The sequence below is a fragment of the Mauremys reevesii genome, linkage group 1, assembly GCF_016161935.1.
Source record: "Mauremys reevesii isolate NIE-2019 linkage group 1, ASM1616193v1, whole genome shotgun sequence".
NCBI lineage: Eukaryota > Metazoa > Chordata > Testudines > Geoemydidae > Mauremys > Mauremys reevesii.
The window spans coordinates 114,562,611-114,581,867 of NC_052623.1; the positions used below are offsets into that span (position 1 = coordinate 114,562,611).

The following is a 19,257-nucleotide window of genomic DNA, read 5'->3' on the forward strand; positions in this document are numbered from 1 at the left end:
ACATAGATCCCCACTGAATACTTAGAGCTGAGTCACAGGAACCAGATAAGTACCTTTAATTTTAACTATATTGTAAACATTGTACAAAGTTTTAATATTTATAGAACAGAGGCCAGTTGAGGGTCTGGATGTCCTGGACCTGAAAAAGAAAATGCTTTCATTAGGGTCTGTTCTTCCATTAATGTGAACTTGTAACTCCCAGGAGCTTTAACTGAAGATCCGGCAATACATCCAAAGTAGAATATATTTCTTTGCCCAGGTCACACAAAAGATCTGTGCCACATTTCCTGAACCTCAGGCCAGTGCTTTAAACCCAAGACCATCTTTCCTTGCCCCTTTCCCTGACCATTTGAACACCTATTTTTTTTCTGAGAATGTATCAACTCAGGATGAAACCTCAACCCACTCCAGACTAGTGCATAGTATTTGAGATCTGACTGCGAAGCTAATTAAAAATAATTTAAAAAATGGAATTGATTCAACATACAAGGATTTAAAAAAGAGAAAATGATTGGTTATGGGTTTTTTAATTATATCTGCCAAGCTCAAAAACACATTCTCCAGAAAACATGAAAACTGTCTGTAATAGCTTTACTATTTTTACTATTTTACAAGAAAATTAAGTTTACAAAAACTGAGTTTAAAAATTGTTTATTACGCATACCTGCTCCATATGTAGCAAACCCTAACAGGATTTTTGCAACATAGAAAAGGTGATGAAAGTATATAATTATCAGATCGACTAGAATGGCTGAAAAAAAGCCACTGTTGTCTCTTAGGTAAATTAGCAGGTTTCTTCTTTTAAAAAAATCATAATGATGTATTTAACCAGAAGGCTGGAATGGCTTTTGCGCATCAATATTTTCACATTTACCTCCATTAGCATTTTAATGAGCACAACCAATGCAACTAAATTCATGCAATTTCTCTTTCTGTTTTTCTTCACCCTTATTCCAACAATCCTTTCACTCAGTAGCACTGGAAAAACACATGATGTAGAATGAGCTTGGTTTTCCTTCATCAGTGCATAGACTCTTAATCATTTCTTGTTTCACTGTGTTAAAAGCTTCGGCATGTTTGCAGTGGAATAAAGATCCTGGTTTAATGTTGGCTACTTTCAATTACTGCACGTTAAAAATATGTGAGGCTATTTTTGAGAAAAAGTATGATCTCTAGTCCTTTAGTAACCTTTAGTATTACCTCTCTAGCCTGTCTTCCTTTATTTCCTTTTTAATTTTTACATTATAGGCTGGCCTTTCTCCTGTTCTAATGGGCAATTCTGCTTAATTGCAGAAAGGAGAATAGAGGACAAGGCAAATTTTCAGTTTAGCCTCCTGTTGTGTTTCACTTTATTGGGGTCTGCAGGTTATTTTGTCAACACTACCCAGGGCCGGCTCTAGGCACCAGAAAACCAAGGACATGCTTGGGGTGGCATAATTTCAAGGGCGGCATTCCAGACACCTTTTTTTTGCTTCGGCAGTTGTGCTCCCAGAGGTTTTTTGGTTGTTTTTTTTTTTTTTTGCTTGGGGCAGCAAAAAACCTAGAGCTGGCCTTGACACCATCTTCATCTCCACAAATGCCCTTTTGAGCACTCAACTGAATCCAGAGCCTTAGGCGCTAGGCAGGGTTGGAGGGTTCCAGTGACACAGAGAAGGAAGTTTTGCTGCCTGAGCTGAAGTATTCCTGAGACAGGTTTATGAAGATGGTCAGGATGACTGTGTTTGGGGAATCCTGGGGTAGGGACTGGAAAGTTTGCAGAGAAAGCATATCTCCACTGCACTGAGTGGGAGACCTCCATCACTGGGATTTAGGATGACCAGATGTCCTGATTTTTATAGGGATAGTCCCTATATTTGGGGCTCTGTCTTATATAGGCACCTATTACCCGTCCACCTCCTGTCCCTATTTTTCACACTTGCTGTCTGGTCACCCTACATGGATTCTGCTGCCTAGCATCTCAGAATTGGGCAGAATAAGAGGCAGCAAGTTCCAGTCATTGATTTCTTCAGCATCATTGAATATTGTGAGTGAACTGCTAAAGCAACAAGCCACAATGTGGGACACACATTAGTACGTGCCTCATAGACTTTAAGGTCAGAAGGGACCATTATGATCATCTAGACTGACCTCCTGCACAATGCAGGTCACAGAATCTCACCCACCCACTCCTGTAACAACCCCCTAACCTGTGTCTGAGTTACTGAAGTCCTCAAATTGTGGTTTAAAGACCTCAAGGTGCAGAGAATCCTCCAGCAAGTGACCCGTGCCCCATGCTGCGGAGGAAGGCAAAAAACCTCCAGGGCCTCTGCCAATCTGCCCTGGAGGAAAAAAATGCAGTGTGACTCTTAACTTAAAAATTAAAGACCATAATCCTCAACTGTGTTGAACTCTTGTGTGATGCAGCTGAGATGGGGGGTGGGGTGGGGTGGAGTGCAGTGGGGAGGGGAGGGGAGAGACCTAATGGTGACTCGGATCCTGGTGCGGGATGGAGGCTGAAACAATCAGCCAGGTTAGAACAGTAGCCTCTCTAATTTATACTAGCTAGCCTAAGGGCAGTTCTGCTGGCCAGGGAGTATCACATTCTGGACCTGCCTCTGGTCCTCTGCACATTTCCCTAGCCAGCTCTGGCACATCCCTGCACTGGTTTTATGCCAGCCCAGAATTCCCCCAAACCAGGAGAATCCTCACCTCTCTCACTAGGTCAGCTTTATAGACACTTTGCCTCTTTAGCACTGTCTTTAAATGGGTTTTTATTCAAGTTATCTTTATGGCTAACCCTTATTTGAATTATCCAAAGAAGAGTATTGCCAACATAATTGCAGAAAAGCTTTCCATTTTTGTTTAATAATTAATTTTTAAAACCGGTTTATTTCCCACAAGAAGTGGGAATAGTTCTTGTCAGTTGTAGTATGTAGCTGGAGTGAGCAGTATTTCTAGTGGAAGAGAGGAAGGAAGAGATCCATTGTCCGTATTATTTTGAATATGTCTCTGCAACTAACAGATCTGCTTTTATCATCAGAATCGTAGTCTGATCCCCACAAAACCCACTTACTCTTGAACCCCTGCTTCCCTCACCCGACCCTGGCCTCCTGCCCTGGTCTTCCCCACTTATCAGGTATCTTATGATTTTCAAACTTTTGTTGTTATCCTTATCAAGTAATTTTAATATGGGAGAAACTACAGTGGATATGAGAGTATTGTATAAGTGTAAAGTGTACATCACTAAAACAATTATGACAACGGTTTGACAAATTTCAGAGCAGATTACAACAACCCTCCTGCATGTTTTTGAGATGCAACTCAGTTCTTAACATTCCTCATTTCAGTTAAGACTGTGAAACAGCCTCCTGGGGAAGCAGTGGAAACATTTTCCCTTGAGACTTTAAAACTAAACTGAACTAAGCTTTCGAGAATATACTGTAGGGAGAAATCTTGCATTAGCAGGGAGATTACAGGGACTAACAGGTCTTTTCCATATTTAATTTACATGATTATTAATATTCTTCAACCTTAACAGTGTTTTTATGGTGGGAATTTCAAAAGCAGCTAAGGGAATTAGGCACGGAGCTCTCAAAGAAAATCACTAGGAGTTACATGGGGGGAGGGATAGCTCAGTGGTTTGAGCATTGGTCTGCTTAAACTCAGGGTTTAGCAGGCCAACCCAGGGTTGTGAGTTGTGAGTTCAATCCTTGAGGGGGCCACTTAGGGATCTGGGGCAAAAATTGGTCCTGCTAGTGAAGGCAGGGGGCTGGACTTGATGACCTTTCAAGGTCCCTTCCAGTTCTAGGAGATTGGTATATCTCCTATTATTATTTATTATACATGCCTACCTCTCAGGTGCTTTCCAACCCTAGCCTAAGCAGATAACATAATTCACCTTAAAGGATTTAAGGTTCCTTGTAGTGGGCAAGTTAGCTTGTCAAATTTTGCTTTTACTACTTATATGTACTCTTAAATCTATACCCACCCTAAGAAGCTCTTTGTTGTTCATGTATTTCATATTTAATAAATAATCAGTTGCTTTTATTAAGGACATTATACCCTTTGTGTTTGACATATTTGTACTGTGTCATGATTGCCTTCACATATATTGCAAACAAATCTGGCCTCCACCTGTTGTTTACCTTCTTGCATTCTGTCTTTATTCCTTAGCATGTATTTTTTATTCAATGAATTTCAGGGTTTTTTTACTGTTTGCAAACACTTTTAATTTGGGAAGCATAGTTTTCACTAGCCTAGCAACTGCCCACTGTCTTTTGAAAAGTCAAGTTCATTTCTCACAATAGCCTGGCTTTGATATGGTTATTGATTATACCACAAATAATTCACTATAATATAGTACATTAGTTAACTGAAAATAAATTTGATTTATTTCGGAGGTTGGTAACATAATGGTCAGTAATCTCAGCTCACAGCTAGTTTCTTGTCAAGAAAATGTACTTTTCCCATGGATCTAAATATTCTTGATTTTTTTGGAAGACTAACCGTTTCAGTTTTCTTCTTGCTCCCACTGGAATATCTTGTAGATTTCATTGCCTCTAGGACTGACGCATGTAGCTGAAATAAAGAGCACATAATGACACAACCTTATAAGAGCTTACAATATCAGTTCAAAAACACCACTTCAGGTCTTTGCTATGCACAATTTAATGAGTTAGCAGAAAAATCACCATAAGTAGAAAATAACTTGATTAAAGAACCAAACATGGTGCAGTCAAAGGATTCATATTTAGCACTCCTAGAATATCACAATATATTTCTCAATGATTTATGGTGATCACCACATTAGAGACTTACGAACAGAAGGACAAAATTCTTAGTGCCACCATTTCTATTCTATATAGGTTCTTATACCATGGTCATCATAGTGTCTGAGGCCCAGACCCACAGAAGTATTTAGGCTCTTAACTTCCATTGAAGTCATGTGTTTGTTCATGCCCCCCCTCCCTCCGGGGAGAAGTGTATGCAGTGGAGTGTTTTGTTTTGGATATTTTTTTATAATATATTTACTTGGCATACAGTGTGTGTGTATACATACAGTATATAGATAGATATGTTGCTATATGTTTATGTTAGAATAGGTTAGAACCTTGCACTTAGATCAGAAGGTCGTGAGGTTTGGGATGATCCTTAGTTCCCTTGGGAGTTCATTGCATAATCTTGGGCTGGCCCACAAAAAAGCTTTGTCACCTGTCATCTAACCAGCTTCTTGAGCCTAGGAAAATTAACTCTGAACAGCTGCAAAAAAATTATATTCCAGGAAACTGGAACAGAAGAAATACTACAATAAAAATTCCAAATAGTTATTACAAGTGGAAGCGCATATTAGTTCAAGCGTGGTTGGCATTCTGTCGCTAAATCATTGACACCAAGGTCATATGTCATAACCATTACCCTCAGGGTAAGTCTTATAGAAGGAACAGAAGACATGTAAGCAAAGCCAAGGAGGACACTGACTGTTTATTGAGGATGTACCACATGTTACTGACAGATGTAACACATGTACACCCAGTAAGTAAAAAACACCAAGAGCGTAAACATAGGCTCCAGTTGGCAGATCCACTTCAGCAGCTGAAGAGGGCAAGGCAGAAGGATCTGTTTTGGGAACACGAAGCACATGTGATCAGAAAGCCATGGAGGTCCAGAGACAATAGTTCTTGACAGATGTCCAATAAAAGACAGAATAACACTTTCATTTGTCAAGGGCATTTAAGTTTTTTTACTTTGATATCCATCGTACATATTTCTATTTGTGTGTTTTATTAGTGGATTCTGTGTATTTTTATTGTTGTTTTTGGTTGATATTATGTTTTATTTGCAATTGGTTTAAAAAAATGGATCCCATAGGAGAGATGTATTAGCTCTAGTTTATGCAACTTTACTGTGTGTGCAACCTTCATTCACCACCATTGTGCTTATTCATTAGAATACAGCCTTTAATTACATGATCTCATGCAGTATATATTCCACAGGACCCTTGCCACATTCAGAGCACAGGATGGATCAGCTCTGGGGATGAATCAGGGCTGCGTAGTGAATGAAGCTGCTGTCTGTAGGACCCCTGCCTCATTTGCTGTGGAAGGTGGGTAGTGAATGAAGTACGGGATTGAAGGACAATCTCATGGGAAAGGCCATTGTATGCTGTCTTGGAATATTGAATTTCATCCCAGCTCTGCCACAGAGTCCCTCTGTGAGCTAGGAAAGACACTTAATGGCTGCCTGTACATGTTTGGTTTAATTGATCTGATCTGCAGAAACACTGGGCAGTGGGAGCTGGGCTTTAAACGTAGGGAATGCTATAGACTCTGAAAAATCAGGTCCTAGGTGTCTCAAATTCAGCACCCACAAATAGTGGATACTTTTGACCTTAATCTTACATGCTCACTTATCCACCTCAGTAATTAAAGAGGATCATATAACACAAAGGTGAATTATGGGGGATGGTGAATTAAGGCTCTCCAGGGAACCATAATACTGGTATTTCCTAAGTTTGAATTGCTTAGGGTGACCAGACAGCAAGTGTGAGAAGTCGGGACAGAGGGTGGGGGGTAATAAGAGCCTATATAAGAAAAAACACCAAATATGGGGACTGTCCCTATAAAATCGGGACATCTGGTCACCCTAGGATTGCTTGACTTGGAATCTCTCACAGTGACCCTTTAACACTTTTTTTTTGCGGGGGGGGGGAATCCCCTTAGCACAGGGCAGCAAAGTTAAGGTACCAGCCCAGGGGACAGTCACCCCGTTTCTCTCAGCAACCCCCAGCCCAGGGAGCTGCGGCCCCATCCCTGCAGGGGGCAGAGGAGGAGCCGTGCAGTTGGCTGGGAGCAGGGCAGGGGGGGTCCCTGGAGGGCACAGGAAGGCGGGGCGAGACTGAAGAGGCCGAGCGAGCAGGTAGGTGGGGCGGGGCGTTTCTCCCGGCTCGGCAGCACTGAGGAGCTCGAGGTCAGCGCGGCTCGCTCCTCCCCGCCTGCCAGTCCGGCGCTGCGGGGCTCGCCGGCGGCTGGCTCGGTGCAGGTGGGGGGAAAGCAGCCGGGAGCAAAGAGGATGCAGCCGCCTCCTCCCGCCACGCCGGTGCCGGCTCCTTTAGCCGTGTTGGATCCCACAGGTAAGTCCCGGCGCTGGGCACCGACAGCAGCAGCGGGCGCCCCCGGCCCGTGCCCAGAGGCACCTGCTGCGGGGCAGAGGGCGGGCAGCTCCGGCTCGCGGCCGTGAGGAGCCCGGCGAGGCGCTGAAGTTCTGGGGGCTGCTCGGTGCGGCCGCCGGCCCGGAGGCGGGGCCCGTGCCTGGAAACCCCCGGCAGCTCCCGGGGTTTTGCTGGTGCGCTTCTCGGCTGGGGACACGCTCTGCCTTCGCCTGACCAAGGGCTGCTTAACCGGGTCTCGTGCTTTCTCCAGCGTGCAGTCAAGCCGTAACTTCCCGGCCCTGAGAGGACTGCAGTGCACATCAATCTGCTGGGGGGGATGAACTGGGAAGGCTTCTCCCTCTCCCCCAAACCCTGCAGCTGCTCAGGGAGTTGAGGCACATCACCAGGCATATTTTTTTATTTGTCTCGGAAACCGTTTTTAAATGTAATGTTGGTAGTTATAGTTACTCTTGTCTTATGGTTGTTCGTTGATTGTTTAACCAGCTGTGGGCACAGATGCTAGGACTCACCTATGTAGCGGATACACTGAAAGCAGTAAACTTGTTGAGTATTATTAAATTCTGGATTTGACATTTCTGATCGCAACATTGTGAGGCTAGCATGAAAGTACTATTCCCCACCCGACCCCCACCCAATACTGCAACTCTAATTTTTCACAGGGAAAGATCTGTTCCCTGGTAATCTCTGTGAGATACAGTACTACTGATTTGCCTGTTCATTTATAAATGCTTGCACTTACAATGGAGGAAATAATTTTCTGCTCAGATGAAGCCCAATTGATCACCTTCTTAAATAGCAATCTAAAAACATATCACAGAGTGCCTAACAACTGAAAGAGGAATAAGGAAAGAATGTGGAGATAGACAAACTCTATATATCAAACTGAATTACCTTTTACTATTTTAGTTAATACTTTTAAGGTTAAAAAAGGAACCTATTCTATGAGGTACAGTACAGTACTGTTATTGGTGGGTTGGTGGGTTGTAACAATCCCTCTCTACAAATTAACTCATTGTCAAGTGTTATCATTCTGCTCTTTCTTGTCACTCTCCTTTATCACACTGGGACATTTAAAAATATTTTCAATTTATTTTTTTCATTTAGCTGTTGCATTATTTTCATGGAATTGCTGTAAGGATAATGTAATATAGAAATGAGCTTTGTGCATGTATGCAATACATCCTTTTCTCTCTTTCCTGAAAATTAACAGTTACTATGCTTGAGCAGTTTGGAGTGTCAGCAGATCAGGGTACAGAGTTAGTTTTGGCTCTTTTCCACTTACAGATGGTTTATGGCTATGATGGGAGTATACTGTATTCAGTAGTAGAAGCAATTCCACTCAAACTTTTGACTGATGCTGTTGAAATACCTGCATGACAATTGGTTTTATTTTTTTACATTTTTGTGTTGCTAAACTAATCTGTCTCTGAAAAGGTTTGTTTTCGCTTCCTAAATGTACAGGTTTGTTTTTTCTTCCTAAATGTGTCCTGGAAAATACAAATGAAATGTAAAAGAGAGGTTCAGTATTTGATTATTCCCCCAAAGTTCCTTAAAGTCAAGATAATCTAGAAAGTATCAGTGGTAGTTCTTGTGTATGTCATTCAGTATGGTATATGGAGACCTTGCCTTTACCCAAACATCAGGACAGCAGTCAAAAAGGATGTACACCCTTTATATTTTTGTTATTTGGCAGTTTTGAAGAAAACCAGGAATAAGTGGTAATAGCAATGATTTATTTAGGATATTCTCTACATGATTTAAGTATTTATTCAGTTAAACTGTCATTGTAACCATTGATTAGCTAGTCATTTAATTATTTATTGGTGAAACAACTGTTGCCAAAGCAATGAAGTCATAGTGATACTGCACAGGATCAATTACTATAGCTAAACTATTTACAGTATTAAGATCGTTTTTTTTCTTAAAGTCTACTAAAAAACTCAGCAACATTTTTTAAGGACTAGACTATACAATATACTCATGGGTTCTACAATACAACTACATAATGGAGACAAGAGTCAGATAAAAGCTGCTAGCTTGTGCCTGGAAATGAATGCAGTTGCATATGGTTTGGTTAGTTTTAGCACACTGTTTTAGTCAAGCATTTAACCAGAAAAGAGGAAGTAATCACCAAAAGCAGGGCTGATATCTTTTTTTTTAAAAAAAACATCTCAGCCCATCACATTTTAGTTTTAGGAGGCAATGTAGGATTAGTTCAATGTCATTAGTATAGCACATTTTTTAAAAATGCACAATGAAAAATATAGCCAAGGAAGATATGGCATTGAAGGTAATGGAGTAATGAAACACAATTAATTTAGCCCCAAAGACATATAAATCTCATTCCTTAAATATTAGCTTCATAGCTACAAAATATTACTGTAGTTGCAAAGCCTGTATTAGCCCTTTGATGTTATATATTATGTTACACAGGGTTAACTTGTATTACATGATTCTTTGTAACATTATGTAATTTAAAACATTGAAAAATTTTCCCCTTACAAATCTTTCTCCTATAGATCCGGGATGTTAATATATGTTGTGCTCAATATTAATTAGAGACCAGTCTCTTCACATCTACATCACCTTCACTAGAGCAAGATGACAAAATGGTGTGGTGTTGATCTCCCAATAAGTGTGATTTGTGCTCTGCATTTCCTCCCTTGCCAAATTCATTCCCTCTTATTTTTCCCATAGACTTCCAATTGGCCTGCTTGCAGGAGACTGTTGATTGGTTTTAACAGGAGTACTTGCATTAGCAAAGCAAGGTGGATTTAGACATTTTGGAGTTGGACTGTAGATTATAGATGGCTTTTCTAGCACTGACAAGTCATGCCTCACAGGTCTCTTTCTCTCCCCACACCTTCCATCACAGACCTACTGCATCCTAAAGTTATACCTTCCCCTTCACAAGCCTCATCTTTCCCTGTTCCAAACCCATGCCTCCACCGCTAGGGTTGCATCATTTCACTCTGGCAGAAACTGAACTAGGGTCTTCCCACCAAATCATACATCTTTTGTCAATGCGGACACACTCTTCCCCAAATAGACTTCTGCTGGCTGTTGTGAAAAGGGGTCCTCCAGTATATTTTCCTCAATTCCTGATTGATTGATTGACAGGGGGCTCTCGGACTCTGTTTTCCCCATCTCTAGGGTGCTGGGAAGGGTTTGAATGGCACTGTGTTCCCTCTCTTGACTCTAGGAATGATGATCTGTACTTCTTATCCAACCCAACTGCTGCATGTGTATGTAAGCTCTACGTGCCTTTCTCCTCCTGTCTCTGAGCTGCTCAGAAGAGGAGATTCTATTTTCTCTTCTTTGTGTCCTGATGGCTTTCTTTGTCCTTCGATGGAGGTGGGAGTAGTATGGTTTAGGGCCTCAAATAGATACTTAGCCTGATAAATGTTTGTTAGGCAGAGCAGAGAGTACTAGTGGGTTATTGCTTTTTCTTGGGCAATTTAAGACCACACCTGGTGGAGCACGGATCAGTGATGTGGAGGTTAGCATTATCTGTCTATCTAATCTATCTCTTAGATTTTTTTTTATAGTATCACTGTGATATCTATGCTTTGTTATCACATTGCCAGCCAAGATTGTTGAGGAACATTACCATGACAGTGTAATGCTGGTAATAATTTGTGACATTCCTTATTTGATTCTTGATTAGAGCAGGGGCTCTAGTAAAGATGACTCTACTGCAGGGGTCGGCAACCTTTCAGAAGTGCTGTGCCGAGTCTTCATTTATTCACTCTAATTTAAGGTTTCACGTGCCAGTAATACATTTTAACATCTTTAGAAGGTCTCTTTCTATAAGTCTATAATATATAATTAAACTATTGTTGTATATAAAGAAGTTTTTTAAAATGTTTAAGAAGCTTCATTTAAAATTAAATTAAAATGCAGAGCCCCCCGGACCGGTGGCCAGGACCTGGGCAGTGTGAGTGCCAGCGAAAATCAGCCTGTGTGCCACCTTTGGCACGCGTGTCATAGGTTGCCTACCCCTGCTCTACTGAGAAGACTTTGCTTTCATTTGCTTGATTCTTGGAATGGTGAAATACTAATAGAAAAAATTGGGGAATTCCAGGGAGGGACAATTTAATATTTTACAATTCCATCTTGAGTAACTATGCATCAGTTAACAGGGACTGACTAATTGCTACTGAGAGTGACTTCAGCAATAACAGGTTGGACAGTTAATGGGTTTGATGAATAATCTCCTGTCCTGGCAGGGGCAGCTGCACTGAAGAGGAATTTGCCCCTAGGAAAGATGGCAGCAGTATTATCTCATTCGTTACCTAGTTGTTCGAAGGGCCACTGTAATTCATGGCTGACACTCTGTAACAGCCCTTGCCACTGGAGACTGACTGAGGTGTATGCTGAATCAGACCCTAACTATCTTCTCCCTCATTACCACAGGGATACTTCTGACTGAATAATTTTGAATTGTTTTTGGCTGCAGGTAACTGTAGCTGAACACTTCTTGCCCCACAATGGGTAGCTATATTAAAAGAAAATCCCAAACATATTGCATCTGCCCTCTAAAAAGCAAACAAAAGCTATGGAATTTTTTTTTAAATGGCAGCACTGCTGTAGTCAATAAAACAGTATCAAAAGGGAAATAATAAAGCTTTGTACTTGCAGTGCTATTCATTTGAAGATCTCAAACTGCTTTACAAATAAGCCTAATAAACATTTATCAGGCAAAGTACAGAGTTGAGGCTCTAAACCACACAAATAGTTATCATCCTGAGTTACATACATAGATAATGTTAAGCATTACGTACATTTAAAATATTAGTATTCTGTTAAGACAATATTAAATTATCTCCGTAAACACCAGGGTTGCCAATAAATGTTACAGCCCAGGCTGCTGGAGCGTTGGAAATGCTGAGTCTCACAGGTAAATTGGATAGTGTTCTTTCCCTGCAATGTTTATGAAGGCACTTGGTATTGTTGAGATTGTAAAAAGTCTTCGTTTTTTTTTTTTTAAAGGTAAGGCCATATGTGCTGCCTTAAACTTATGCATTCATGTCTCACTGAAATAAAATTATACAGACATTTTTCAAAACTGTAGTGTAAATTTTACAAGTGATTTTTCATTACTGGGAATTTTACAAACACACAGAATTTTGAGGCAGTATATGATCTGTAAGCCAAATTTGTAGTAGATTACACATACTAAGGTCCATTTTGAACATAAAACATTTCTGTATTAGTTCTTTTGGTCTCCTCAGAATCAGTAGTTTCCAAAATGATTGAGATTTCATTTTATTTTCTGGTATGATTTTGCTGGCTTTGGAGTGTCATATAGAATGAAGATTCAAAATTCAGAACACTAGTCTGACCCTCAAGAATGTTGGTCACACTGGAGTTTTGCTCCAGTTCTCTTTCTTCTTTGAAATGAAATGTTCTTGAATAGTAGCACTGAACATCCTTTGCTAGAGGTGTGCCTATAAAGTAGCAGACTTTTAAGATAAGAGAGCTTTTTCAGGGTAATGTGACTATCCTAATGTTGTCCTTTGAATCACAGTATTTCATATGTAGTTTGTGTACATTACATATTCACATCTACAGGTGTTAGTAACATTGTGAAGTTCTTAAATATCTAAATTAATTCCTTTTAAAATGTGTATGTATTTCCCTCTATAGTTTCTTCCACCTTCTCTTCCTTATCTGGTCAGTTTGATTGATGTGTGTGTGTCTCTGGGGAGGAGGTTATTAGTGGGAGCTTTATTTTCTTTCTTGTTTTGTTCTTTGTTTTTATGTGATGTGTTGGCTTGAGGGCAGGAGAATTAAAGTTCCCACTCCTTAAGTATTTGGGCCAGATTCAGTTCTGCACCAAGATGCACTCAGCACTAGAGAGAGGTTGGAAGGGAGTTGAGGGGAGGTTTAAGGAGGGAAATGGTCATATGTCAGATGAGAATTGCTGTAGGAGCTCTGCTCTCTCCTTGGCCCTGTCATGCCCTCTTCCACCACAACATACATCCTATTCTGGGGATAAAGGACGACTGGCATAGAGCCTGGCTCTCTTTAAGATAGTTGAGAATTCTCTTCCACTAGGGGAATTCTCATGTGGCAAACTGTGGCCAGATTATGTCCCTTTTGCGCTGCTGAGGTGGTGGAAAGAGGGCGGAAGTGAGGCTAAGAATCTATCCCCTTTTCTGTTTATCTTTTTGTGAGATAGTGTTTGTTTGTTGGTTGGTGTAGATTAGAAGATGACTCTGTGTGTGGGAGGTTATGGTGAGCAAAGGTACTGAGGTTACTGAAGACTTCTCAGGGTGAAATAAAATCAGAAAATCCCTTTGGCTTCCATTGAAAAATACTTGATCAGCATAGATGGAACGACTAACTTAGAAACCTCTTGCAAGCAGGCTTGACTGATCTGTTGTTACTAAGGTTGACACTTGATGATTCTGAAGTGCCATGTCATGCAAATTTGGCTTGTGGTTAGATGAAGATACCTGGCTGGTTCTACACAGATATTCAGTGATCACTAGTCTCAAGCAGAATAAAGATGTGGGCTAATAGCTGTGATATTTTCATGCTGCTTGTAATGTAGAAGTTAGTCAATGATGGAGATGAGTTTGTGCAAAGCATATGGCTGTTTCGTGTATCCATGGGGCTGTACCAAGTATACCAAGTTTTGTGGTTCGGGTTACGCAGTAGGCCTCATAGATGAGTATGGTAAACTGGTGCTGGCAATGCAGTTGAAGTCCTCCTGGATTAGAATCCTTGGGAATTTTCAATGTATATTTGGACATCAGATTGGATAGTCTGGTCTGTGTGCTCCTAGAAGTGATGGATTGTCTTGATTTCCCCCCCCCCCCCCTTGGAGGCTTGAGGAGTGCTCTGACAGGACCAGCCATATGCTTAAATTGGGTTTGCAACTCTCTCAATATTTGGTGTTTTTCTTAAAGACCCAGCACCTGGAGTTGTGGGATTATGTGAGGATCTCAGTTTTCATTTAAACAAAAAGTTTCTAGTCTTTCTATTTTCAGAGAAAAAAAATTGAAAAAGTGAAATCTAAGCACTCAAAAACAAGAAGCTAGATAACCGCATCCCTCAACAATTATTTTAAAAAATCATTGTTTTTAAGATAGTTTTTGACTTTGGGTGGCAACCTGACTCATGATTTTTGAATGCTTGAGGTTGGCCATATTGGGTCTGCTTTAGATTCTTGGATTTGTAGATTAGCCTGTTGAAAGATCTGATCATACCCTCATGCATTTCGGTGCATGGGTTATTCCATACTTCTCTCCTTCCTTACCACCAATGGACCACCATAGATTAAATGTTATTGCCAAAAGATGAACCAGATGGGGCACAGATTGGGGAGGAGATGGCTGGAGTCACCTGGATTAATTTCTGATTGTCTGTTGTTGTGTTCTTCAGTAAAGCAGAGCACACTTCATACTGAAGAAAATATTTGAAGCGTTACTGGTTCTGTTTGAGGAATATCAACAAACATATCTCAGTTTTTATATATGTATTCATAAAAATTAGTTGATGAATTGGTTTGCAAACTGAATCTGTTCTGTGGTGTGAGATTTGAAATTCAAAAACTGAGTTTTACTTGGTCACAGGAGTCACATTGTATTGCTTCTGTTCCCTGATTGGCTTCTTGTTTGCAATTTCTTCTTCTGATTGCTTTTTTCACATTTGCCCACAGTGGACTCCTTCTCTTCGGTTTATTTTGAATGTTAAGAGGGTGTATTTTTAGATGGCTATAGTGATTTATTGTATTTTTTTAAAATATATTTTTACAGAATTTTGGTGAGCTATAGGCAGGAGCTCTATAATAATTATTTTAGAAACCGAGAGTTGCAACTCAAAGATACACTTCTGCCTCAAAGTTAAAACAACAAAATGATAATAAGGTTATTATTAGAGCTGGCTGACTACAGTAGGTTAATCTGCAATCCTTTTACTCCTGGCTACCTGAGTCCAAATTGAGATGAGATTAAGTAAATTTCACAGAACAGTTCCTGTTAAATAAAATAATATATGTATAATATATCACAAATTCATTAGCTGCAGTACAGCTTTACTTCAGAAGATACCAACTGGTTTGCTTATCTGATAAATTTTCTCTTTATATTTATTTTCCTTATAACACAGCAGAGCTTCTGCTAATCTTTAAAATTCACATATTTATGTGTTGTCCACTTAGAACCAAATGGGAATTTTGCCAAGGTAAGGATGGTTTGAGGTCTGCAGAATTGGCCTACAGATGTGAACAACAACTTCATTACAAGATTTACCACAGATAACTGAAAAAATTGTCACTTCAGCTTAGTAAAACCTCATCTTGTATGTGTAAACAATGTATTAAAGTCTACTAAGCTCCAGCTAATCTTTATATAATTTAAGATCCTCTCTCTGCTGTAAAATATTATCCCTTGTTGGGAGAAAGGGTTAAAAATGAAATAGTTGGAATGAGCTTTCATTTCATACTTGTACTGCCAAGATTGCAATGAAAAACTATTTTATATTTGTTTTCCCCAACAGGACAGTTTGCAAAACGAAAGAAGACTTCTCTCTGGTTCACAGTTTCTCTGCTGGTAGTGTCTGTGTTCATACTGACCATAGGACTTGCAGCTACCACAAGAACAGAAAATGTTACCGTCGGAGGCTATTACCCAGGAATCATTGTGAGTAGAGAAATGTATTTTAGATTATCCATTATTACCAATACGCTATTATGGCATAGACACAAGCAACCACAATTGGTCAGGGTTTGAAATTTCCCTCTTGCATTACTGGTGAGGGAAAACCTAAGGTGCATAATGTTTAGATCTAGTTCTGTTATGTTTGATTCAGATGTAAGCCCTAATCCTGCAACTTGTGCATGAGGGTGACCACTGTGCCTGCATGGAACCTCACTGAATTTAATACCTTTTTGCACAGGCACATGGACTCAGTTTCAAGAATGGGCCATCATTTTCTACTGTATGTTAGTAATGACTTTCAAACCACTTAATTCATTATCACAACCTTGATTCTTAACTGGACTTTTAAATTATTATTTAGTAAAAGACAGAATATACTTCAAAAGGTAGTTTAGCATTAACTTTAATTTCATTGACTTCAATAGGATGGATCATTCACTTGCTTAAAGTTTAAGCACATGCTTACGTACACTGCTGAATTGGGACCTGAGTGATTACAGTGTACTATTAGCTCTTGTTCATAATATAATCGTACATTTTAAGAAAAGGGATGAGTATCTGTTAATACTATGCATAAATTTTGCATTGCCAATCATTATTTGTAAATTACAATTGTTCTTTCTAGCTCAGTTCTCTAATATGTTAAAATCATGCTGAGAACATATTTGTTGGAAGGATTAATTTTAGGGTGGTAATCTATATTAAGTGGTGTTTAAAAATGGAATTAAAATGTCAAAGGTCTCACCCCCACTTGGAACTGTTGGGCTCCAATGTGGGGACCTGACTTGGTTTCCCTCTAAACTAAAATCCTAGTTTAGATCTAGTAGGCTGCCACCACTCAATCATTAAATGTGGATTGAGACACAGTCCTTCCCCAAAATCCTAGGGGATTCCAAGAGCCCCAAATCCATGGAGTTCTTACACCCAGGAGAAACAAACCATTCCCCTCCTCCCTCCCCCCTTTTCTAGGAGAGACACGGGGTCTAACTACAGAGGGATACCTCCCCCTTCTCTTTCCCTGAGAATCCACCCAAGGAAAGACCAACAAGTCCTTAATAGAAAAGAAAAGAATTTATTAAGAGAACAAAAAGAAAATACAGAATCTCTATGAGCCCAAGCTAATAACCTTATCAATCTCTGTCCCCTTTCTCAGTAAAAAGCAATATCAGCAACAGGAATAAAACATTTCCTTTAGCAAACACACAATTGCAAATGTAGAAAACAAATCATAAGACTAATTCACCTTTCTAATTAATACTCACTATTAATTAGTAGAAACTACTCCAGGAGAGCTTGGAGACATGACTGTCTCTCTTAGATTCAAAAAGAGTTCTAACAAAGAACACAGACAAAGGCTTCCCTCCACAGAGATTTGAAATTATCTCGTCTCTGATTGGTCCTTTGGTCAGGTGGTCACCAGGTACTGCATGTTAACCCTTTACAGGTAAAACACACTTTAACCCTTAACTATCTGTTTATTTATGACACGCCCCCCAAATCGCAGACAGTGGGGGAACCACACTGGCGGTGATTTCCTTCTAGAACTTTAAAATAAACAGATTAACAAAACACATGCACTATTACATATACTACTAAGTATGTAACAACAAGATATTTGACATTGAAGAACACTTTGTATGCCTTTGAGCGGACATACTTGGCATAGTCCTTGCCCATCCCCTCCCAGTGGAAGGAATGTTTTTAACCTGGTTTTGCTTTGTTGACCCCAGAATGCCCACTGGAGCTTGTCCCAGTACTTAGTTGGAACTACCAACTGTCTTTGAGGATGCTGGCCTTTCTGGTGTTTACCAGAAAGAATGTCCTTATATAAAAGTCCTTGTTTTACAACAAACTGGAATTGGGTAGAAGAGCTGAGAAGGCTGTTATCGGCTTCCTGCTCAGTCTGGAACTGTTCTGAGGTTGTTTCTATTGACTGCTGGTGCACAAGGTGATATTTTAGGCTCTGGCTGAGCCTCTTGGGTAGAGTTGTCTGCTGCTTCTGCCAGTTTAGCAGTGCTGGCGCTGGTTCTGCCGCTGGTTGCTTTTCCAGTTCCGGTCCTGGGACTGGATGTACTATGGCTGCTGTAGTTGTTGGCATGGATCCGGTTCCACCACCTCTGTCTGGGTCTCTGGTAACACAGACAGGGTCCTGGTGGATGGCTCAGGAACAGGGATGGGAGTGCCTGCTTGTTTGGCCTGGCCGCAGGTGACCACTCCCCACTCTTGGCCAGCTGCACATGGTTGCATGGGGATGGAATAATTGTTATAGACAGCAAAGTCCACTTTTCTGACCAGTCCTTGTACTGGTCTTCAGGAACCTTTGAAGAAGGCCTTAGTGTCCTCACCTGCCATGTAGGTGGGAAATTCTTGATGGGGGAACAGTGCCTTCTGGTGCTGCCACACCCCTCTGCAGTCAGTGAATTTTATGTATGGCTTGCTGGTGTTGCTTTCTGCAGTCAGGGAACTAGTTTCTAACCCTTTCTATTCACGAAGAGACTGAATAGAAAAAACAAAACTTTTCATTTGCAAATGTGTAGTTGCTGTTTGCTGATATACTGAGAAGACCAAAAAAACCAACCTGGTTTGTCCTGTTTCTAGAACAAGCCTCCTAGAAAAACTTGCACCTGTTTCCTAGCTGTTTTTCAAGCAGACAGAAAGAAAAAGAAAAGAAGAAGAAAAAATCCTTTTCTAACACAGCCTGTTAGAAACCTTATTTCAGCTGAAAATCCGTTTCAAAACAATCTTCCCTTCTTCTCTCCGGTGGGTGGTAATAAGCCTGCCCTGCTGGCTGGTCCTACTTTACCTGTGAGAAAAAAAAAAGTAAATCCTTTCTTTTTTTTTTTTTTCCTGGCTCCAGAGGATTTCAAAAAAGACACAGGAAAAAATTCTGGCTGGAGGGTTTCTGTCTCCCCTGCAACCCTGTTTTTCCCACTGGATGGCCTGCTGGATGGGGAATCCTGATCACACAAAGGAGGCCTCTGTCTTGAGATTCCTTATCTCCCCAGCAAACCTGTGAGGCTGCCTGTCCAAGCAACCCAAAAGAAAACTGCTTCCAACAAAGCCTGCTGGAAAACAATTCCCTCCAGCCAACCTGGCTGAAGATTTCTTCTAACAATGGGTTTGCCACCATGTCAAAGGTCTCACCCCACTTGGAACTGTTCTAAACTAAAATCCTAGTTTAGATCTAGTAGGCTGCCACCACTCAATCATTAAATGTGGATTGAGACACAGTCCTTCCCAAAATCCTAGGGATTCCAAGAGCCCCAAATCCATGGAGTTCTTACACCCAGGAGAAACAAACCATTCTTCTCTTTCCCTGAGAATCCACCCAAGGAAAGACCAACAAGTCCTTAATAGAAAAGAAAAGAATTTATTAAGAGAACAAAAGCAATATCAGCAACAGGAATAAAACATTTCCTTTAGCAAACACACAATTGCAAA

General features: G+C 40.5%; 1 protein-coding gene across 1 annotated transcript in view; it reads left to right on the plus strand.

Moving 5' to 3' along the window:
• The first annotated feature begins 6,908 nt into the window (after positions 1 to 6,908).
• The window catches only part of TMEM255B (transmembrane protein 255B), a 111,445-nt gene continuing 99,096 nt past the window's right edge, over positions 6,909 to 19,257 (plus strand). The window contains exons 1-2 of the mRNA XM_039542425.1: positions 6,909 to 7,108; positions 15,656 to 15,798. Coding sequence (XP_039398359.1) covers positions 7,048 to 7,108; positions 15,656 to 15,798 — 204 coding nt within the window. The 5' untranslated portion in view covers positions 6,909 to 7,047. The remainder of the gene's footprint in view (positions 7,109 to 15,655; positions 15,799 to 19,257) is intronic.